We start from the raw sequence: 20,982 nt of genomic DNA, 5'->3' as shown, positions 1-20,982 counted from the left end.
ATAATAGCCGCAATATCAATAAATGCATTTCAATCTTTTTATTATCAGATCCTCAATAAGCTATGACTTCTACCAAAAAAACACAGACCATAACCAACATTCCTGACTGCCTTTTAAAAAATATGGTAATAACATCCCTCCTATTTTGTTCACTGCTTTTCTTCACCTTTACAGATGACATTTTTCAAACAATAAAATGCATTCTGCTGGCAAACCTTCTTGCTTCAACAGTTCTCAATTTTATCATAGTAAATCTACATCCCTTGCTACCGAGACATCCACTATCTTTGGCTATGTGACTTTGAATGAGGCAGAGAACAAGCCATACATTTAAAAAAATCAATATCTAACCTTATCAATATTCATTTTACTTTGTCAATACACAAATACAAAAGTGAAAGAGAAATAAATAAGCTAACGCACTGAAATAAATTCAGTGTTCCTGTCACAATTAATAAATGTTCAACCTATAACGCTGCTGGCTGGTCTGCAGCCTATATAAAGCGACTGAAATTATACTTCGACGGCTGCAACTAAAATGGGGTGAGGAAAATTTTCTACACATAAGCAGGCAAAGATAATGACATTTGGGATTATTAATGTCACAAGAAACTTTAAAACTCTTTTAAAAATATAATATTTATTATGTATGCAACATACAACTTTATCTTTAGGGTCTTAAGTTATTGTATAAACCCAGTTTGGAATTATAAAGTGCAGGTGCCTAATTATAATTTTCTGACAATTTTGGGGGGCAAATCTTTTCTCAACCTGCTGGATGACTGCGTAATTGTTCACATACACATTAGGGGAGACCAGTAAGCGATATTCAAGCTGTCAACCTTTTAACTCTTATTCCATATTTTAAATAAGAGAGTTATCTTCATCAGCATTTGTCCAGCTTAGATTGAATGTTGACTTAAAGGCAGAAGGAACTGTGAAAATGTATCTCACTTCAGCGTGCTTTTTTGGAAGGTCTACAAAGGGTCTGTAAAAAGGTGAGAGAATCCTCTTTAATTCTATATGCTAACTCAACTTTGGGAAGCTCAAAAATATAGCTGACTCTTTGTTCTGTGACTGACTATATTCCAGAATTTGAAAATTATCATGTTCAGACACAAGATGATCTAGGATTCATAACCTCATTATCAAACTGTATTTATGCAAAAGCATTTCTTCCTTGAATTCAAATAATAATCTTCACCTTAGAGTTGATGCATTAATATTGGAAGATATTCTTTTAAAAACAGAGGTCTTTTAAATAACCTCATTCTCTTCCTCTTTGAGAGTAACAGTTATACATGGATTTTAAAAACATACTGGAAATGGGTAACATAATTGTCCTACTCCACTACTTTTTGAGTAATTATAAAAATAGATTACATCTTTATGAATTTTCTTGAATTAAAAAAAAACCCTAGTAATGTAATAAGAACTCTGAATCTTATGAAAATCACAGCAGTTCAGAGACATAACATCTGGAATATTCTGGTGTGAGCTTCTTCGCTACGGTGTAACGTTTATACCCACACTCCACGTAAACGATTTCCTATGATGGTGTTGCACTGTAATGTCAAATCACCTCATAGGAATAATAATATCACCCTCCTCAACCATTATCTGTTTTCTTTCTCGCTTCGCATATGTTGAGAGTGTGAGGACCTGATCCGATATTCTCTCTTCCTTATGGCTAATGTGCTTTAGTTGCATTCCTAAGATTGTATTATTTCTGCCACTAATGTTTCAATCATTGAAAGATAAGAGAATCCAGGGGCCCATTCAATTGGAGCAAAGACAATAAAGAATCCTACACCTGTGCTATGAAAGATTTGAACTGGAGAATTTATGACATGTATTTGATTTAAGAATGGCTATCTCTGCTCGTATAAGGAGATGTGTTAGATGTATTCTAGTTAATATTTTGTATCTCTGCATACCAGTATTTAGATACATCTTCTTTGAAACTTAAGATATATAACAGTGTGTTCATGTAAACATATGCAATGACATAGTCATTATATACACATTCTTACAACAAGGCCATCAGTTGCCATGGAAAGAGAATGGGTTTGGGGGTCATGCAGACATAGGCTTGAAACTTCCCTTTGCCGTTCAATGCTATAGATAGATAAGAAGAGCCTCACACTAGAAAGAGAATTTAAACTTCACATAATTTATTTCCTTTGAAATCTCCATGTGAAGGTGACTTATATATGTGTAAATATATATACATGTGTATGTGTGTGTATAGATATATATGTATATTATTTTTCCTTCTCACTGCTTCCTCTCCTGTTGACATGAATCTAATTTTCACATTCTATAATTAATCATTGAAGTCGATGAAAGGCCTCCCAAAGGAAGTTAAGAGAATGTTAGTAACTCTGAATGGTTAAGGATCCCATACAAGAGACCAAGGCTGTTATTCTCTGTAACTGACCACATAGCTACTCTGAAAACATGTTCTCACAGCCATTTTCGCTGCACAGCACATGCATCACAACTCACTGTTGTGTATTCCTACGTGAGCATCTACACGCCAATGCCCAGCCAGCCTCCTGCATCACTGGTCCCTTCCACTGTCTGCCTCCCTTATGCTCTGGTGTGGGGTCTGACAATATCTCCTCATCTAATTCATCTTCTTCGCCACCAGGCTGGAGTCTCTGCCCTTCTGGGAAGGCGTTCTGTCCCCTCTGGTCCAGTGACTTCTCTCTGTCAGCACTGTGGTTTTCCCTATGCCACACTCATTAAAATGACATGCTCTTACAATGACATGGCTTTTGAGGTGGAAATGCTGAGGGATTTTTTTTAGTCTAATGCTGACGGTGTCTAAATAAGGAAAGATAATACTGAGATAGCTGTAGAGCCGGGCCGGAAACCAGACTGCCGCGCAGCATGGCCAGCTCTCCACCTACCACAACATGGGGCTTGCTGTTGGAAGGCTGGCCCGAAACTTTTTCATTTACTACTATTCATCTCTTCTGGGGTTACTTGCCTTTTTCAACTATTTTTTCTGTCCGCCTCTCCCTCAGGTCTGTACATGTCTTCAGGCCAAAAACACAGCCTTGGAGGTTTCTGTTCTCTTCTATACGTCTCACAAAGTCTTGCATGGGGGCAGGTGTATAGCAACTATTTTATTGATTGGCTGCCTGAAAAATCTACAGCAGGAACGTGTAATCCATCCGGACACCAAATGCAAATGATTTATTTGTTGCTTGTTATTGTGCCTCTTCTTCGGTGCAAGTCATTACAAAGGGTCTGTATTTTATTCCTGATGATCTATGAATTTCATATCTGTGCTCTGCCCGAGCCCTCTCCCATTTACCTGCTGTAGGAGGGCCAGGCAAAGGGGCCGCTTTTCTTCTCCGTTTGATGTCTCCCATGCACAAGGATCCTAAATGCATGCTTGTTTGCCTACAAATAATTATCAGAAAAAAAAAACTATTAACAAAGGAGGGGCAAAAAATGAAAGATATATGCACAGCTTGTACAATCTCAACCTAAAACAAAATATTCTCAACCAAGATGGAGCGGCATCGTAAAACTACCAATCTTGTTTATATCGAAACATAATTACGTTTGTTGACAAGCATTCAGCAGCTAAATGCGCCATCATAAATGGTTACTGGAATGAATAATATAAAAGGAATGCTTTTAATTTTCAAAACTGGTAATTTTTCTGGCTCAACATAAAATCAAGCACTGTTGCTTCTGACAGGAAAATAGCTAAGATTAATTATCTAAAGAGATCACAATATTGTTGCTAGGTTATCAATTGGTTACTAATGCTTTACTGTCAGACCAACATTTATTACAAGAAAAGTACGATCAATTTCTTTTAGGATATTATGCAGCAGTGAATTCTCTTAAAACATTTTAAATAAGAAAAAGGAAACAGTGATGTTCTCCCTTATAATTCATATGATTAGAATCCTTCAGTTAATTATTAGTTAGATGAAAAACATAATTTGAATGTGTTAATGCTGGTCTGGCGCTATTGGGCAGGCTAAACCTGATATTGGGTTATATTTGTAAAGACATGGCTGGTAAGAACCTTTTACTATCCTTAAAACTAGATAGAATTAGATTATTCTGTCTAACCATGGATTCCTAAATTAAAGAGTTTTAGAAAAAATAGAAATGGCCCACTGGGAATCAAGACAATATAAAACAAACATGAAAAGGATTTAAAAGCCTTCAAATTTTTTCAAGCTCTAGTAGGACTCTGTGTTTACTTCCTGGATCAGAACCCCTGACATGGATCCAGGACAGTGCCTGGTGGTCAGAAAGCGTGTTGGTGAGCGCACGCTTACTTTTACTAGTTCATTGGGAATGTGTTAGTATCCTCAAGTTTGATAGGCCCCAATTTGAAAACACCTGGATTATTAGAGAAAAATGTAAAAGTAAAAAATTAATTCAGGTGAGAACCCAAATATATATAATAACACAAAGTTGCTGCACAATTAAACTTCTCTGTATTAGCATATCCCTGAGGCTATGGGCAGTGCTGGGCTGCCTGTCAATAAAACATCATAGTTTTGGATTATTTAAGCAAACAAACAAACAAAAAGACTAAGCCTGGTTTTATTTCAGATATATTTAAAGCTGAAACACAGCTCAAGAAATTAGCCAGGAATGTCCTTCTTAATTAAGAAACACATTTTGAGAAATAATTAGAAACCATATTGGAGTGTCTGACAACAGTAGCTGCTTACTGTGGCTACTAACACCACCAGTGGGATGTAACTGGAGTCTTCTAATTGCTTTAAAATCACTCTCCCAAGTCAAAAACCTCTAAAACTTTCTCTTTTTCGCACTATTTAATATTCATTAGGAAATACTGTTTACAAAGATGGTGAAAAACAAACTCCAGGAATGCCTCCCTCTTCTAAGCCTTTTTCTCATGTGCTGGACCAAAAACTCCCTTTTGGGCATCTTTACAGGACAAATGGAATAATAGCATTTTCATTCAACTCCTCTCCCCGATCCCAAACAAAGCTACATAAAGGGAAAGTGACAGACCTTCAAGGAGAATGAAGTTGAAGTGAATGAAATCAGGACACTGAACCTGAAGACCTCAGCTGCAAGAAGAACAGCGAGCTGTGTTTCAGGAATTCTATCAAGAACTTAGGACCCGCTCAGGCACATGGAGGGCTCTGGGTTACTGATCAGTAAGATTTCCCCATTTAGGCTTGCCGCCCACCCCTCCCCTCCCCTCAGACAGCACAATGGAGTTGCTACAAATAACACTAAGTAAGGTCCGCTCTGTTATTTAGTTGTCACTCTTAATGCAAAACATAGCAGTTATTTTTTAATTTAAAATCAATGAGTGTCTCCAAGGCAGCCTTGTTGCTTCAGTCTAAATGAATCATTGTCTTTGCAAAGTGGGGCACATGGATTCCTATCAAGGTGACAGTTGGCAACTTTTGTTGGTTTGTTTTGCTATGGTGCTTTGGAGAATGATAATACATTGTCTTAGGAACAGACCCAAGGCTATTAAAGAATAGTGCTAAGATCCTTCTGTAAGGGTGTATGAGAAGTAGCAATCAACTACATTGGTGTATTTAGTATTTGCTTGGGGGGGAGGGGAGGGGAGACAAGTGGAAGCCTTAGAACTTGGCATCTGCTGACACCTTTAATAGTACGGGTCAGCAATCCCATGTAGTCCAGTGGAGAGGATGCAAACGTACAGCTAGTCCATCATTGATAAGCTCTGGCACTGACATAGGATCTGAACCACTAATCCCCATATACTCATTCCGAGGCTTTTCCTGTTAAGCATCAGAAAAGCAGAGCTCACGCCTGCCCTGTGGTGGCGCAGTGGATCAAGTGTCGACCTGGAACACTGAGGTCGTCGGTTCAAAAGCCTGGGCTTGCCTGGTCAAGGCACATATGGGAGTTGATGCTTCCTGCTCCTCCTACCTTCTCTCTCTCTATCTCTCGCTCTGTCTCCCTTTTCTAAAATGAATAAATAAATAAAAACGAAAAAAAAAAAGCAGAGCTCACAAGGAAGTTACTTTTTTTTCCCTTTTGAAACAGACTTCACTCATTTATCCATTCATCCTTTTAGATAGTATGATGGTAGGAAACTGGGCATTTTATCCATAGGGATAAAAGTAAAGAGAAAAGAAATAAAAATAAAACATCAAAAAACAAAAGGCAGAAAAAAAGAAAAAAACACTAGTGAGAACTACCTTGCCTGAGAACTTGGCTTCTGACATGGGCTGACGGGGACTGAGGCGGGCAGTGTCAAAGACAATAACGTTAGAGAACAGCAGGAGCTTGTCCCTGCGCTCCCTGCATTCACAAGTAGAGGCTCTCTTCAGAAAACCAGGCCCAGTGAAAGCTGCCCCTGGATAAAAGGCACTCCTCGCAGCCTCCAACAGGCTGCGCAGGGGACAAACAGATGTGACTGTGGGGCCCTGGCGTTTGGCAAGAATGCTCACTGTCACTTAGAAAAATATGAGCCTGGACAGGGCATCAGCTGCACAGAAGTGAAGGAGGTCTGTGGTGCCACCGGAGAATCCACCCAGAGGCAGGGACAGGGACAGGGACAGGGACGGGGACGGGGGCTGGGACTGGGACATCAAGACCTGTGCAGACAGCCTCTGCCAGATCCAAATGACCCTCCTTCTTCCCTGAATTCAGTCTCCCTGTCTTAACCTTGAAGGGAACATCACATTCTTTTCCTGTTGCACCAAAACGCACATGAGGTATCAAGTACCCTCAGGCATAAATATTTCTTCATTTTTAGGATCACATCAGATCCTTGTTATTAATGGCACCTTCATTCAGAAGGACCCTTTGCATTTGGTGGTGTCGATTTTCTCTCTGGTTTTGGTCATTTGACTTATCCTGCCTCCAGCGCATGTCCCATGTCTGGAATGATCATGACTTTACTAAGTTTAAACCTCCATGCGGTGAACTCAGCAACTGGGCCCTTGCTTTATGCTTGACTTATCCTATCATCTCATAAACCTTTAGTGTGATGGCATTTTTTGGGGGGGGTCTTTATGACTCTTGTTGTTACAGGAGTTTATTTTTACAATGAGCATGCAACTGCAGAAAAAATGATACAAGTTATAAGTAGATGAATTAGGAAATGGAAAGCAATGAAATGGATAAATGGAAGTGGTCTGGGCAGCTTGGAGGTGTTTCGCTGTTCTGGGCACGGTCTGATGTTTCACACTGTAGACGCCATGCTGTAATCCAGCTACGGGTTCCGTCAGCCTGCTTTAGGTTCGAGATGAGTCAGGGAGCCAGAACATCTTCCCCTGGTGCCCCATTCCTGCTTTTCCAACTACCTCTGTGAAAGCCCACGTGTCCCCATCATTGTCAGTGTTGGAGGAGTTTACCGGTCCTTGGCATGTTACTTCAACTCTCTTTGCCTCACTTTCTTTCCCTTCAAGAACTGTCATAAGACTAGTACTTATCTCAAAGGTTGTTTCCCCCCCACCCCGAAGATTTTATTTAGAAAATGTGTGTAAGACATTTGACACAGTCCTGCACACTGGAAGCAATCAGAACAGTGAGCTATTCACCTTACTAATGTTATGTCCACTTTATAGAGAAGCAGCCCAGGGCACAGAAAAGTTATGTAATTTACCCAAGATGGCAAAGTTAAGAGGAACTGATGATGGGCACCTGTGGTATAATACTACCGGCAGCTCATCTAGCGTAGAGGCTGGCTGAACACCCACCAGGTACACACATGACACTATAAAGCCATTTACATCTGAACACTATCGATATGCTATAATGAGGACATAATTATGATCATTTCTAAATCACAAGTAGGTATTTTTTTGGTAGTTAACAAAAAATTCAAGTTTTTATTTAATGTTTGATTCTGCTTGCTTTAAATGTGTCATAGCATGGAAGGATAAAATCCTTGTTTTCATTTCAAAAACTCAGTAAAAACCCACAAGGAGCTCCCAAGTTTGAAACCTACGGACTGTCTCATGTCAGTTCATTACTCAGATTTTCTCTTGGCCACTGCTTGGTGCCTCCTACTGAAAAGATGTCTCCCTTCTTCCATGATTGCATTCCAAGTGTCATCAAAAGCCCCAGGGTCAGCTGTTCTGAGGATGTCATTCCTCATCTGTGGTCATCAGCAGACTTCTGATCCCCAAATGGCTCACTTGAATGCCTCTTCGTTTTGTACCTCTTCATTAGTCTGAACAGTAGATACTGCAATGCTCTGAGTGTAGGTGAATGAGGGCAATCTCATGTTTGGAGGGAAGTTACCCTTTGTAGAGCAAATTATATAGTATAGTTTTAAAAAATCTATTTGGAAGAGCCACTGTTATGTCTTAGCTTCCACGGTTCTGACACCATGCTTCCCACACTGGTCCGATTCCTCCAGGTCATTTCTTATGAGAAACTGTCAGTCACCGGCGCCATGCACATGTGCTCTTACTCCTGTAACTGAAGTCCACTCTTTACTCATGTTCACACTGCAGTGTATAATAACTGAGTATGTTTGTTGAACTGACTTTTTACTGTAGTCTCCTATTTGATATTTCCGACTCTAAACCAAGCTTTAAGTCCAGTTCTGTTACAGCATCTGGATGAGGTGTGCTGAGTTACTTTTCTTTCACCAGCTTCAGGGAATAAATTTTATTATTATTTTTTATTATTATTTGAAGTATATGTTGGTTTCTTAAGTCTTGGAGTTGATCATCTGAATTGTCAGGAACATCCAAGCTCACTGAAAGCCAATTCTGTATGAGGTACATTGCTAAACATTTTCACATGCTTTGTCTTGTTTAATCCTCACAATAACCCCTTATATGTAGTTTCTAGGAACCCACGGTCCAGAGAAACTTCCTTGTCAAAAAGATCACATAAACAGGAAATGAAGTTACTGTATTTGAACCAAGGAACATTGGCCTCAAAAGAATCCCCTTTCCCCCTCTTCTACACTCCATCATTCAACTTAGTTTATTGTGCTCCGTTTAATAAATGTCTCTTGAAAATGAAATGTATGCCATAAAACAGGATTGAGAAATAAAAAAGATATGGTTTTCATTTCCTGGGGGTTAAAGTCTACTGATCATGTGGGAAAATGATTTCAACTCAATATTCAAAGAGAATTCCAAACCAGCTCGTGAGGGCCACCAGGCTGCTGGGTGACAGAGAACACAGCCCAAGAGGCACAAAGGCCTTGGAGTGCACAAGTGAGGTGGCACAGGGGGCTGCACCCAGTTCAGTAGGGCGGGGCTGGGACACAAGGCAGCGTGGCAGGAGACCACGCTTCCCTGCGTGCATCACATCAAGTTTTAGTGAAGTCACTGAATCTGTCCTTTAAGTTTTTTTTTGTTTTTGTTTTTTTGTAGCAGAGAGAGAGTCAGAGAGAGGGACAGATAGGGACAGACAGACAGGAAGGGAGAGAGATGAGAAACATCAATTCTTTGTTGCGGCTCCTTAGTTGTTCACTGATTACTTTCTCATATGTGCCTTAACGGGGGGGGGGTACAGCAGACCGAGTGACCCCTTGCTCGAGCCAGTGACCTTGGGCTCAAGCTGGTGAGCCTTGCTCAAAGCAGATGAGCCCACACTCAAGCTGGCGACCTTGGGGTCTCGAACCTGGGTCCTCCACATCCCAGTCCAACACTATCTACTGTGCCACCATAATGCTCCAGAGAACAGAGAAGAAAGCTGCCTGTTGGACCAAATCAATCAGTTTATGGGCTAGCCTGAGAGCTGAATTCAGTTGGGGAAAGCCTGTACCCATTGCTTTGTCCACACGGCTCTGGGTTTTGTGGCAACTGCAGGCAGGGAGGAACTGCTCTAGTGAGGATGCGGAGCCAAGTGCAGAGCCCTCTGCAAGGCAACTCTGGAAACTGAGGGGCTTTGCTCATTCCACGGAGTCTGCAAGTGACTGTGTGATGGAGTTGGCAGACACAGGCTCGGGACTGAGCTCAGCTCTGGGTTTCTGTAATGTGTCCCCATGGCTTTCCTTATTGATAGGGGGGCTCCTATAGAGTCATCATTCTCTATGTCTATCATGTATACTTTCTGAGCATGGCTACTTTAACCTCCACATGGAGAAGGTGATGAACACAGGATAGTTTGTAATCAGAGGCCAGAATATCTGAAACTTCTGAAAGACAGAAGGAGTCACTTCTACTTTGGAATATGTCAGGCAGTGCTACCATTGAATAGGAACGTACTTGAATTTAGTTGACTTGCTGACTGATAGAATTCAATTGGGAATCAGTGACCCAGCTGAAATGTCACTTCCTTAAGGCAGCCCCCTCTGATTGCCATCATGGGAATACTGTCTCAGTTACAATGTTTCCTACCTTAAAAGGCAGCTGTATTATGTACATCAGCTAATGCTCTGGCTACACTGTGTATTCCTTAAAAACTGCAGGGCCTACACCCAGTTTAAGTAAATCTCCTTAGCGTTTACAAACCTTGCCGATAAAGACACTTATTAAATAGTAGTTATCAAATGAAACCTAACAAGGCATGCCAGGGATTTTATATTGACTTGCTTTTATGATCATCAGTATTTTAATTGAGGCTCCTATTTCTATACTAAGCAAATGACTTGTTGTGAAAATAGAAAACCAGATTTTAGCTGATACATATATGTAAAATCAAGCTTGTACACATAAATCAACTTCTAACATCTATGTAGGCACCTCAGTTCTCCTTCTATGTATTTAGCAGCTTATTAAGGGTAACTTTATGAAATTATACTTTCAGTTCTTCCTTTTCCATGATACTTTTCTGGGCAGACAAATAAACATTCTGTTTATACAACTTTTACAGACTTGTTAGCACATGTTTGCTAGACTGTGAAATGCACTGTTGTTGCTAGGCAAGCCATCCAGAAGCTCGTGAAGACTACACGAACACTAATGCTCACAAATCAGGAAGAGAACTTCTGGATTCTCCTAATACCGTTCAGTTGAGATCCTGGCAAAGTTGGAGAGCACTGGCTTCTATTCAGGAATAGTTTTGCCATTAAATCTTTGAACCAAACATCCTTCATAATTTTATCAATCCGGGTCTGTTACTGTCTTTGTTTGGAAGGTCTGTTGCTTTTAAATGTCCATACAGAAATACCCTAAAACAATTAATTCCAAATATAAATGGAGTCTTTCCTTGTCTCATTTACATAATGCTTTTGTTTAGAAAAACACGCATGTCCCTGTATATATATATTTTTTTAAATTTCAGAAACTAAATGCCAAATGCTCAAACAGCAAGCATACGGTCATTCTGAGTAATATATCATAAAAAGAGATACGGAGGTGAGAGATGTGTCCAATAGCTCTCTGCAAGAGTTTTAGCGAGATTAACACAACCAGAACCCAGTCAATTCTTTAGATCTAAGTGCCACTCACAGGAAACCCAAGGGACAGAGGGACATGCTCAGTGACGGCATGTGGGCAACATCAGCAGCAATCCTGGATGGGGGGACACCATATAGCACAAACCAAACCTGACTTCCCTGACAACAAAATTTCCAGGAATAAAGACACAGGTGAAGGCTGGGGGTGGGGCAGAAAATTTATAAATCAAAGGGAACTAAAAATATATATCAATTATAACAGGAAGATTTCATTTGGATTTCAATTCAAACAATGTATAAAAGATTTTAAAAATAGAAAGAGCGAACATCATACATATATATACACACACACATGTACCAACATATATCTATGTATATAGTCATATATATTGAAAAATTATTGCTTTTTTATGGATATAATAATGGTTCTGTGGCTTTTTTAAGAAGCTGCTGTATTTCACATAAATAGACCGATATATTTCAGATGGAATAATTCATAAGTGGGCTTCAGGATTAGAGGAAGGGGTGGGTAGGAATATAGATGAAACAACATTGGTCACATGCTAATAATTATCTAAGCCAGCTAATAGATGCACTGAGTTTATATTTTTTTCTATTTCTGCATGCTGAAGTTTTAAACAATAAAAAAATATTGTTAAAAACTCCTTTCATCATCTGGACATCCCAAGTGAAAAATCATCTTTCAAGTTGTAACACTGACGATATAAAAGCCATTAGAAGTTATTCGAATCTTGCGGAGACTCTCCATAATTTTTATGTGATCAAAATGGAAAACTAAATTAAGTTAGCTGTGCTGTCTAGGGCTTCTGGTCCTGTGTACACGCCAGACAGAACCTGATATGAGAAGATGACACAAAGCCCAATCTGGGGGTTATTGTCCTTAGAAAGGATAATGCATAGTTTTTATCCCATCGTTCTAATTAGTAATTTAAGCATATGTTCAGCATTTAACTCTAAATGTTTGCCTTTTCCCCAAGCTCAAAGACAGCTGTCCAAGATGTGAATGCCAGAAAACATTTAAATATCAACATCTGTTGAATTATGTTAATTTAGTGTAATATAATTGGGCGTGAGTTGGAATCCATCAGAAGTATGTAAAATAAACAAAGGTAACTTCCTAACAATATCTTGGTATACAAACAAATCACTACGAAGTGATGATAAAATATTTCTAAGTAGAAAAGGCAAGGGACAATACTGATGAGAAAGAAATGGATTCTTTTAAAAACAGTTCCAACTCTCTGGGGCATTCTTTAGTGATATTTTAAGCTTATTTTTAAAGTGTATCATAATAGAAAGGTAACAAAAATTAGCTAAAACAAATAATAGTTTAAAAGTTTTATATTGGAATGTTTTCATCAATTATTAGCTATAACCTTAAAATACCCTAATTACACATATCTGCATTAAAATATTTAAATTGCAAGGTGACTTTTATTGTATTATGAGCGGTTACACACTTCAAAATTCAGGAGTTGATGTGACCTGTTCTATAGATATATCATGCTATGTTTCAATTGAGACCATTTACAATGCGGCCGATGAACTGACTCGATTTATTCTGGGGACCGTACAGTACAAATTATCAAGTAGCAGCTGTTGCTTATTGTGTTGCTGATTTAAAATATTAATTTTTACAGTGATTCTCTTACTAACAAATTAGGAATGCTTGTTGTTTCGGAAAGGATTCTGGCACGGTGTTTGCTGGATGAGCAGATTCCCCAAATGCCCCTATAATGAAGTTATAACCCAGGCGGTGGTGGTGACACAGGCTGTCGTGCGACGGCCCTGCAGGTGTGCCATCAGAGTGTCCTAGGGGAGCCGTCTCTGGGAGTGAAAGGTCACTTCTGTGTCCAGGCCTGTTTAATCATAGGACCAATTTGGAGCGTGCCAACTGTGAAACAGGCACCTGTCCTCAAGGAGATGGACTTCAGACGACAAATTTATGGCAGCTCCAGGTCGCCGGAACAACTTCCACATGTGAACTCCTTTCCATTATTAGCGACAGTGGCCAAATGTAACTGCTATTCAAGAGGTGACAGGCTGTGTATACTTTTAGTCCTTTGAAAATATCTAGTTCATCTGCCAGATTTCAAGAAAGTGTTCCACCAGGGAGGACTTGATTACTTCCTTATTCACTGCCCACTGGACGCGTTGCCTGCTTCCAAATGACAAACCTGTTTTCCATATGGGTTATTCGTATCACACTGAAAGCAAACCTTGCAGAAGTCTCGACTAATCACTAATTTTATTTATTATAATCACAATTTAAAATAACTCTGTAATCATTAGCTTAAAATTTAGGCAAGAAAGATTAGAATTTCAGGATTCCAAAAAGGACAGGAGGCTGAGAATTGACAACTGGAGACTATAGCCTTTTAAAATATAATAATATGGCCATATACAATAAAACAGATTAATTAAATGCTTTGGAAACCATTCTATGCTGTATCTGTGCTGTTTCCAATTATTCTAGTCTCAGTGCCTCTACACCCAGAAGCTATTCAAATAAAAAAAAAATTAGAATACATATGCAATTAATTAAATGCATTCCAATATAAAAAATATGGAATGTACACATGCTAATTAAAGGGAATATGTGACTTTCTATTTGTTCATTCATGCATACATATGAATGAATTAAAATAATTTAAAATACGCTTTTCTATCTGAATGACTGGGTAAACTTTTTTAGAAAAATGATATTTAAATAATAATTTTAGGTCTGGAAAAACTCAATGATAAAATACTAGACATTTTATTTTTAAAATTAATATTTAAAAGCAGATTCAAGCAGTGATTTTGAACATATAAACATAAAATACATAAATATAAAAATGTTGATGATAGGACTTACTTTAGAACACGGTGTCGAAGTATGAGATTTAATAGGACAAAGGATGATGTGTCTAAAAATTCTGAACTTATTAACATAGGGTAGCTAATGGCTCATTTTTGAGAATGAAATAATGCATCAGTTACTTTTGCTGGTATGCTTCTGTGAAAACCTACACTAACCAAAATTGGTTCATGTCAGTAACCAGTACTCTCATGAACAGCTAGCTACCCTAGTCCAATTTATTAGCAACTGCTCAAAAAATGTAGTAATTAATAGTTTCATTTATTTTTGGCAAAACTGCAAAATGACAAATAGTTTCGTATCTGTTGCAGATTATGTCTCCTTCCCACGTAGTGACAGATGACACTATGGGGAAAATCGAGCAAACGAAACCCTCACATAACTCCAGATCTTTAGAAGATCAAAAAAAGCATAGCTGTAATTCCGCTTGTTACATTCTGCAACAGAATACAGTGATCTGTATCATCAGATGAAATGAGTGTTCTTGCATAAGCATAAACAAAAGTCTTCTTCCCATCTGATGAAAGAAGGTTGACGTATATGTGTGTGCGTGCATTTGTGTGTGTACATGCATTTGTGTGTGAATAAGACGGCATTTGTTTTGAATCTCTGATTATATTGCATTTTTTTTAAGGTTTCAGAAGTCTCTTTTTTTATTATCTGACAATAGAACAGCAAGAAAGAAAGTTTATTTTTAAGAAATTATAGCACACACAAATCCAGGGACCATCACATCTTTTCACACTAAGGAGGTGAAAAACGTAGTGCTTTTAAGGACAAAGTAAAATGGATGGACATGTGTTTTCTAAAAGACATAAAAATACTAAGTAGAATTTAATAATTAAGGGCAATAAAAGATGTTCTGACCTGATTTCAAGCTGTAGATCAGGCCACTAAGACGACTTAGCTTTTGTGTTGCACAATAGTAAATGACAAAAATCATGTAAGGATGCAGGGCCAAATTACAAACAATAAAATAAAATAAAGAGACCAGATATAAAGAAAAAGGCCCTGACATGGTCTGTATAATTCAGTACAGTTGCTCTGAACCATCAGCCCTTTTGTACGGACAGTTAGGACAACAAAGACTAAGCATTAAAGCCTAAACATTCAGCTGTGTTAGAAATGTTACATGACTCAACACTAGGCATTGCTTGGTACATGCTTTACTGACTTTCTATCTGGGAAGGCCATACTGAACATTCTGGTGCTAAACAAAGGTTGTGACTTGAGAAACAACATGAAATTATTTAATTGCAGTTTCAGATGAGGGGAAGGCAAAGCGAAAGGTCTTTTCTAATTTTGAGAAGCAAAAAATTATATTTGAGCACTGGAAAAACATAAAAGGCTCAGACAGCAAGTCTGGAATGAAGAGAAAGGTGTGGTTTGAAGAAATCAATCTGGATGTCACCAGTATTACTGTAAAAAAAACAACAGGTGCATTGCCCTGAGGTTCGGCTGAGTGAATGTGCGCATGCGTGAGTGTGTGTGGGTGTGAGTGTGTGAGAGATTCACTGCAGCTGGTAATCTCTTGCATGCAGTGCTCACTCAAGAACCAGGCCTGTTATTATTTCACAGTGACAGTAACAAATAATAGTGTTTTTTTAAATAAAACAGTTTTGTATGCTTTCGTGCATTTATTTATTGAAAGAATTCTGTGTTTTCAAAGGGTTAAAGGTAGGTAACAATGAAAGAATAGCATAAACAAACTCTGAGACACTTGTTCAGTATCAGATGAGAGGTAATGGACAATAGAACTAAGATGTAACCTTACAGTTGGGGAGAGGACAGAGAACACCAAAGAGGGAGAAGCACGCCTGAAAAATAAGACTCTACAGACCAATCAAACAGAAGTACCCAATGGGGCCAATCAAGACATGGGCAACATGCAAGAATGCAGGACAGGAAACGTGTAACTTCAAGGACTGCAATGCAAGATCTTAGGAGAACGAATCAAATGAATGCAGCGTATAAGGAGAACGTCATGAAGAAAAGTGTTCACACCACGTAATATCCGACACACCTACTCTACAATAAGGGTTCCCAGAGGGAATAAAAATAAAGCAACAAACTAAAAGGAAGATGTATAAGACTAATTACTTGAATCATTTAGATTAAATTATATTTCTGTTGATAATTAGTATCTATTTTATTTGGTTTACAATATACATATGTTAACAATCAGTCAAAAGTTTGACTGTAAGACCAACAAAGTATCCTACCAAGAAGAATGAGAATGTTATGTTTCCAATAAAGACATGAATGAATAAATGCATTGATATTTGATTAATAACTATTGGCATACACATGAATGACAAGCCATGAACAGCACCAATGATAGTAACAGGCATGAGATGTGGGAAGAGAGAGAAAGAGCTTGAGAAACACAAAGGAATGCAGGAGGAAGTCTAGGATACCTTGAAAAACAGTCTGTCATTGAGGAGATAAAACTCCCTCAGAGAATGCCGCTTAAAGGAGACCTTAGTAGGTTGTCACTCCCTCCGTCCTGGTGGACAGAAGATAGTCTAAGAGTTGGAAAAGACCCATCACTGGTTTAAAGAGCCAGGATGAACATTAAAGTGGATGTGGAAAAAAAGTGGGGAGAAATACCACAAATTGGATACCATACGGGAAACTACCAAAGGGCATTACAGTTAGTGACATTGGTAGATATGTCCCTAAAACCTCTCCACGGATATCCCCTGAGGAGCAGGGGGTGCACTGCACTATATCCCAAAGGCCAACACTACACTTGTGAGCTTGATGGACTCAGAGCTTCATTCAGCAGGATGCCCACCTGAGTGAGAGCATGTTGTTGTCATGCACTTCCAAAGCTCGCTTTGAGCCATAACAGTGGACTGTGTGTGCATCTGTCTGCTCTTCCCCGCCTGGTATCCTGGGGAGTCAATGATCCTAAAAGGCATTGATTTAATACATTCCAGTTCTCTTCTCTAACCTTTAGATTTTCCACAAGCTGAGATAGAGAAGTGCAGTCACTCATCCAAAAGACATAAGAAAAGTCAAGACTTGATTAAACATTAAGAAAGAAAATGACTTTCTCAAAGGAGGAGCAGAGAAAAATGCATATAAGTCAAGAAGGTGAAGAACTTCCGTCTCGCGCTTAATGAAACTTGTAAAAAAATTAAACTGGAGTCTGTCTTTCTCTTTTGGTGTGTATTTGATCTTTATTCATTGCCCTGTGCCTAATACACCTGAAACCCTCAGAGAGACAAGAAAATACACTGGACCCACAAACAAGACAAGGAGGATATATGAAGAAATGTTCAAGGACACAAGGCGAACTCTTAGAAATAAAAAGTTAGGAGGGAATTTTTTAAATCAATAAAACATTTGAGCACCCACCATTGATAAAACTGCCGAGAAATCTTTGAAGATGACAATATATAAAAGTAAAAAAAATAAAGAAATTGGAGACTCATTTGAGGGTGCTTCAATATCCAAAGAACAGGAGGAGAGAGAAAATGGTACCCAATGAAAATGGAAGACACTGGAGGAACGCCTTCAGAATCCTGAGACAGAATGGGTCCCAAGCCAGAATTCACTTCTTAGCTGAGTCCTTCCAGGTGAGTCCAGAATAAAGACGTCTTCAGACAAGCAAAGTCTCACAGATTTAACCACGCCCTTTCTCTGTCTCAGAAAGCTCAGGACAAGTTCCAGGAAATCCCACCTAGGAGGAGAAGGAAACCCCCCAGGATGACTGTGACACAAGATCCCAGGCCCTCAGCTCTGTGGGAGGTCTGCACAGCAAACAGCTCAGTCTGGGTCTGGAAGGGGGGCTCCGAACCCAGGGGAGGTGGGCACCAAGACAAGAACTGGGAGGAGTTACACTTCTGTGAGGAAGTAGCCACATGGAAAGCCAAGCAAATGAAAAACCAGACAGTTATCTCCACAACTGAGAAAAGTTACACATCTATGAGTGGCATCGCACACATGATCATATTAATGTAAACGATGAATACTGACTTGCTGTGATTACGGTATAACTATGAGGGAGAAAGGGAAACAATGCAGATATGGTGTGAGTGTCACAAAGCAGGAGTCAACAGGCAATACTAATATCATAGAAGCATGTAGTTTAGGTCAATACTAGAAAATACAGCTAAAAGAGCTGAAGTGGTTTCTGTTGGAGGGTAAAATTAGGGGATGGGGAAAAGAGGGCTGGGCCTTTCTGTACTTTGTTACAAGTCTTGTAGGGTAGTTTGATATTCTTAGGGGTAAATGTATTGATTTTATGTTGGCTAGCATTGACGATAAACTTCTTTGTTTGCACTGTAGACATTAGACATGTAAGATAGAATTGACATTCGCTTCCGCAGTGTCTGATGGCTTTGGCGGTCGGGGTCAGGGGAAGCCCTGGTGTGTGCGTGGGGTGCTCACACAGCGGCCTGCTGGTGGGAAGCCCTGGAGTGTGCGTGGGGTGCTCACACAGCGGCCTGCTGGTGGGAAGCCCTGGTGTGTGTGTGGGGTGCTCACACAGCGGCCTGCTGGTGGGAAGCCCTGGAGTGTGCGTGGGGTGCTCACACAGCGGCCTGCTGGTGGGAAGCCCTGGTGTGTGTGTGGGGTGCTCACACAGCGGCCGGCTGGTGGGAAGCCCTCGAGTGTGCGTGGGGTGCTCACACAGTGGCCGGCTGGTGGGAAGCCCTTGAGTGTGTGTGGGGTGCTCACACAGCGGCCGGCTGGTGGGAAGCCCTGGAGTGTGCGTGGGGTGCTCACACAGCGGCCGGCTGGTGGGAAGCCCTGGTGTGTGTGTGGGGTGCTCACACAGCGGCCGGCTGGTGGGAAGCCCTGGAGTGTGCGTGGGGTGCTCACACAGCAGCAGGCTGGTGGGAAGCCCTGGAGTGTGCATGGGGTGCTCACACAGCGGCCGGCTGGTGGGAAGCCCTCGAGTGTGCGTGGGGTGCTCACACAGTGGCCGGCTGGTGGGAAGCCCTGGAGTGTGCGTGGGGTGCTCACACAGCGGCCGGCTGGTGGGAAGCCCTGGTGTGTGCGTGGGGTGCTCACACAGCGGCCGGCTGGTGGGAAGCCCTGGGATGCAATGGCCAGTTATCTTGGTGAAAACTGAGGAAGTGTACATCTCAGGGCAGCAGTTCTAATCAATACTATGATTGCCATTTTTATCTAAAAAAAACCTAAGTCTTCAGAATCACATGTTAATTTTGAAACCCCATCATCTAAATAAATGAACTCGGGCAAATCTTCAGCGTTAAAAGAAATAAAAAAGAATACCAACTCAGTAATAGAAAATGAGCAAGAATCTAGAAGTACTTTTTAAAAAGAGTCTATTTTTTATAAACTCATTTTTGAATCTTAAGAATAGAATAATAGGGGCCCTGGCCGGTTGGCTCAGTAGCAGAGCATTGGCCTGGCGTGCAGGAGTCCCGGGTTTGATTCTAGGCCAGGGCACACAGGAGAAGCGCCCATCTGCTTCTCCACACTTCCCCCCCTCCTTTCTGTCTCTCTCTTCCCCTCCCACAGCCGGGGCTCCATTGGAGCAAAGTTGGCCTGGGCGCTGAGGATGGCTCTGTGGCCTCTGCCTCAGGCGCTAGAATGGCTCTGGTTGCAACAGAGCAACGCCCCAGATGGGCAGAGCATCGCCCCCTGGTGGGCATGCCGGGTGGATCCCAATCGGGCACATGTGGGAATGTGTCTGACTGCCTCCCGTTTCCAACTTCAGAAAAAAAAAAAAGAAAAAAAAAAGAATAGAATAATAGGTTTCTTTCTTATGAGGTCTAAGTACCATTTAAATTTTGGGGAAAAATTCTACTTTTTAAAATTAAAACAAAATAATTATTCTAAATCCTGATTAGTTATGGGAAGCAGAAATTTTCTTCTTTTAAAAAGTCATTCACAGGAGTGGGGTGGATACGGGGGTTGGGGGGAGGGAAGGAGGGAGCGGGGGAGGGGAGGGGGAGGGGTACAAAGAAAACTGGATAGAGGGTGACGGAGGATGCTCTCTTTTTGGGTGATGGGTATGCAACAGAACTAAATGACAAAATAACCTGGAAATGTTCTCTTTGAATATATGTACCCTGATTTATTGATGTCACCTCATTAAAATAAAAATTTATTTATAAAAAAAAGTCATTCATTGTTTTTCATCAGCTTTTAAAAATACACAGAAAATGGTTACTTTTTATTCATGACGAGAATTCTAAAATATATTCTAAGAAACAATACATAAAATATTTTAAGTCAGCTGCTTAGAACCAAAGGCAACCCAACTACAGTTCCCCGGGTTCATACTGGTACGGAAATCAATGGGACAGATTAGTGATCAGAATTAGTAGTGACCTTGAATCGCTTACCTGTTGGCTGTCTTCACGGAGCAGTTTTTCTTGTGTCCTCTCTCGGCTCGGTTATCTCTCAGAAGCTGATGCTGTCCAAAGCGTTAAGCAAAGTTGCAGAAACAAAGATACATTCATTATGTTGTTTTGTAAGTAGGAGACACTCAAAGGGACGCTATGCGATCACTTGCATTGCTTCTTTTCCCTACTGATTTCTCCTAAGACAAACACTACAACCTTTGGTGAAGTTGCCACTGAAACTCTTGTAAACATGTTTGTAAGAGTTGGCATTCCAGGGCTTCCTGGACAGCCTGGAGCTGAAAGTCTAGAACTGAGTTCTAATCCTGGTTCTCAGGAGTGTTCCTGGTGAAAGTCAGGGCCTATACCACTGCATTCAACTGGAAACCTGTGGGGGACCTGTCACCTATGCTGACATAATAAATATAATATTATTTTCTCTGTATTTATTGGCCTAATATTTATTTCCA

The 20,982-nt window shown here is 40.2% G+C and overlaps 1 protein-coding gene across 2 annotated transcripts in view; it reads right to left on the bottom strand.

Moving 5' to 3' along the window:
- GPATCH2 (G-patch domain containing 2) overlaps window positions 1-20,982 on the bottom strand; it is a 124,675-nt gene that overhangs the window by 11,123 nt on the left and 92,570 nt on the right. Inside the window, exons 8-9 of one of the 2 annotated variants that reach the window (XM_066238112.1) lie at window positions 20,516-20,586; window positions 3,326-3,414 (exon numbers count right to left, since the gene is read on the bottom strand). In XM_066238112.1, coding sequence (XP_066094209.1) covers window positions 3,326-3,414; window positions 20,516-20,586 — 160 coding nt within the window. Of the gene's footprint in view, window positions 1-3,325; window positions 3,415-13,445; window positions 13,507-20,515; window positions 20,587-20,982 lie in introns of those variants that run through there. The other variant, XM_066238113.1, reaches the window with a different exon arrangement.

The sequence above is a fragment of the Saccopteryx bilineata genome, chromosome 1 (genome assembly GCF_036850765.1).
Source record: "Saccopteryx bilineata isolate mSacBil1 chromosome 1, mSacBil1_pri_phased_curated, whole genome shotgun sequence".
Lineage (NCBI taxonomy): Eukaryota > Metazoa > Chordata > Mammalia > Chiroptera > Emballonuridae > Saccopteryx > Saccopteryx bilineata.
Note: the sequence above shows the minus strand (reverse complement) of the source record. Positions and strands in the feature narration are given on the sequence as shown.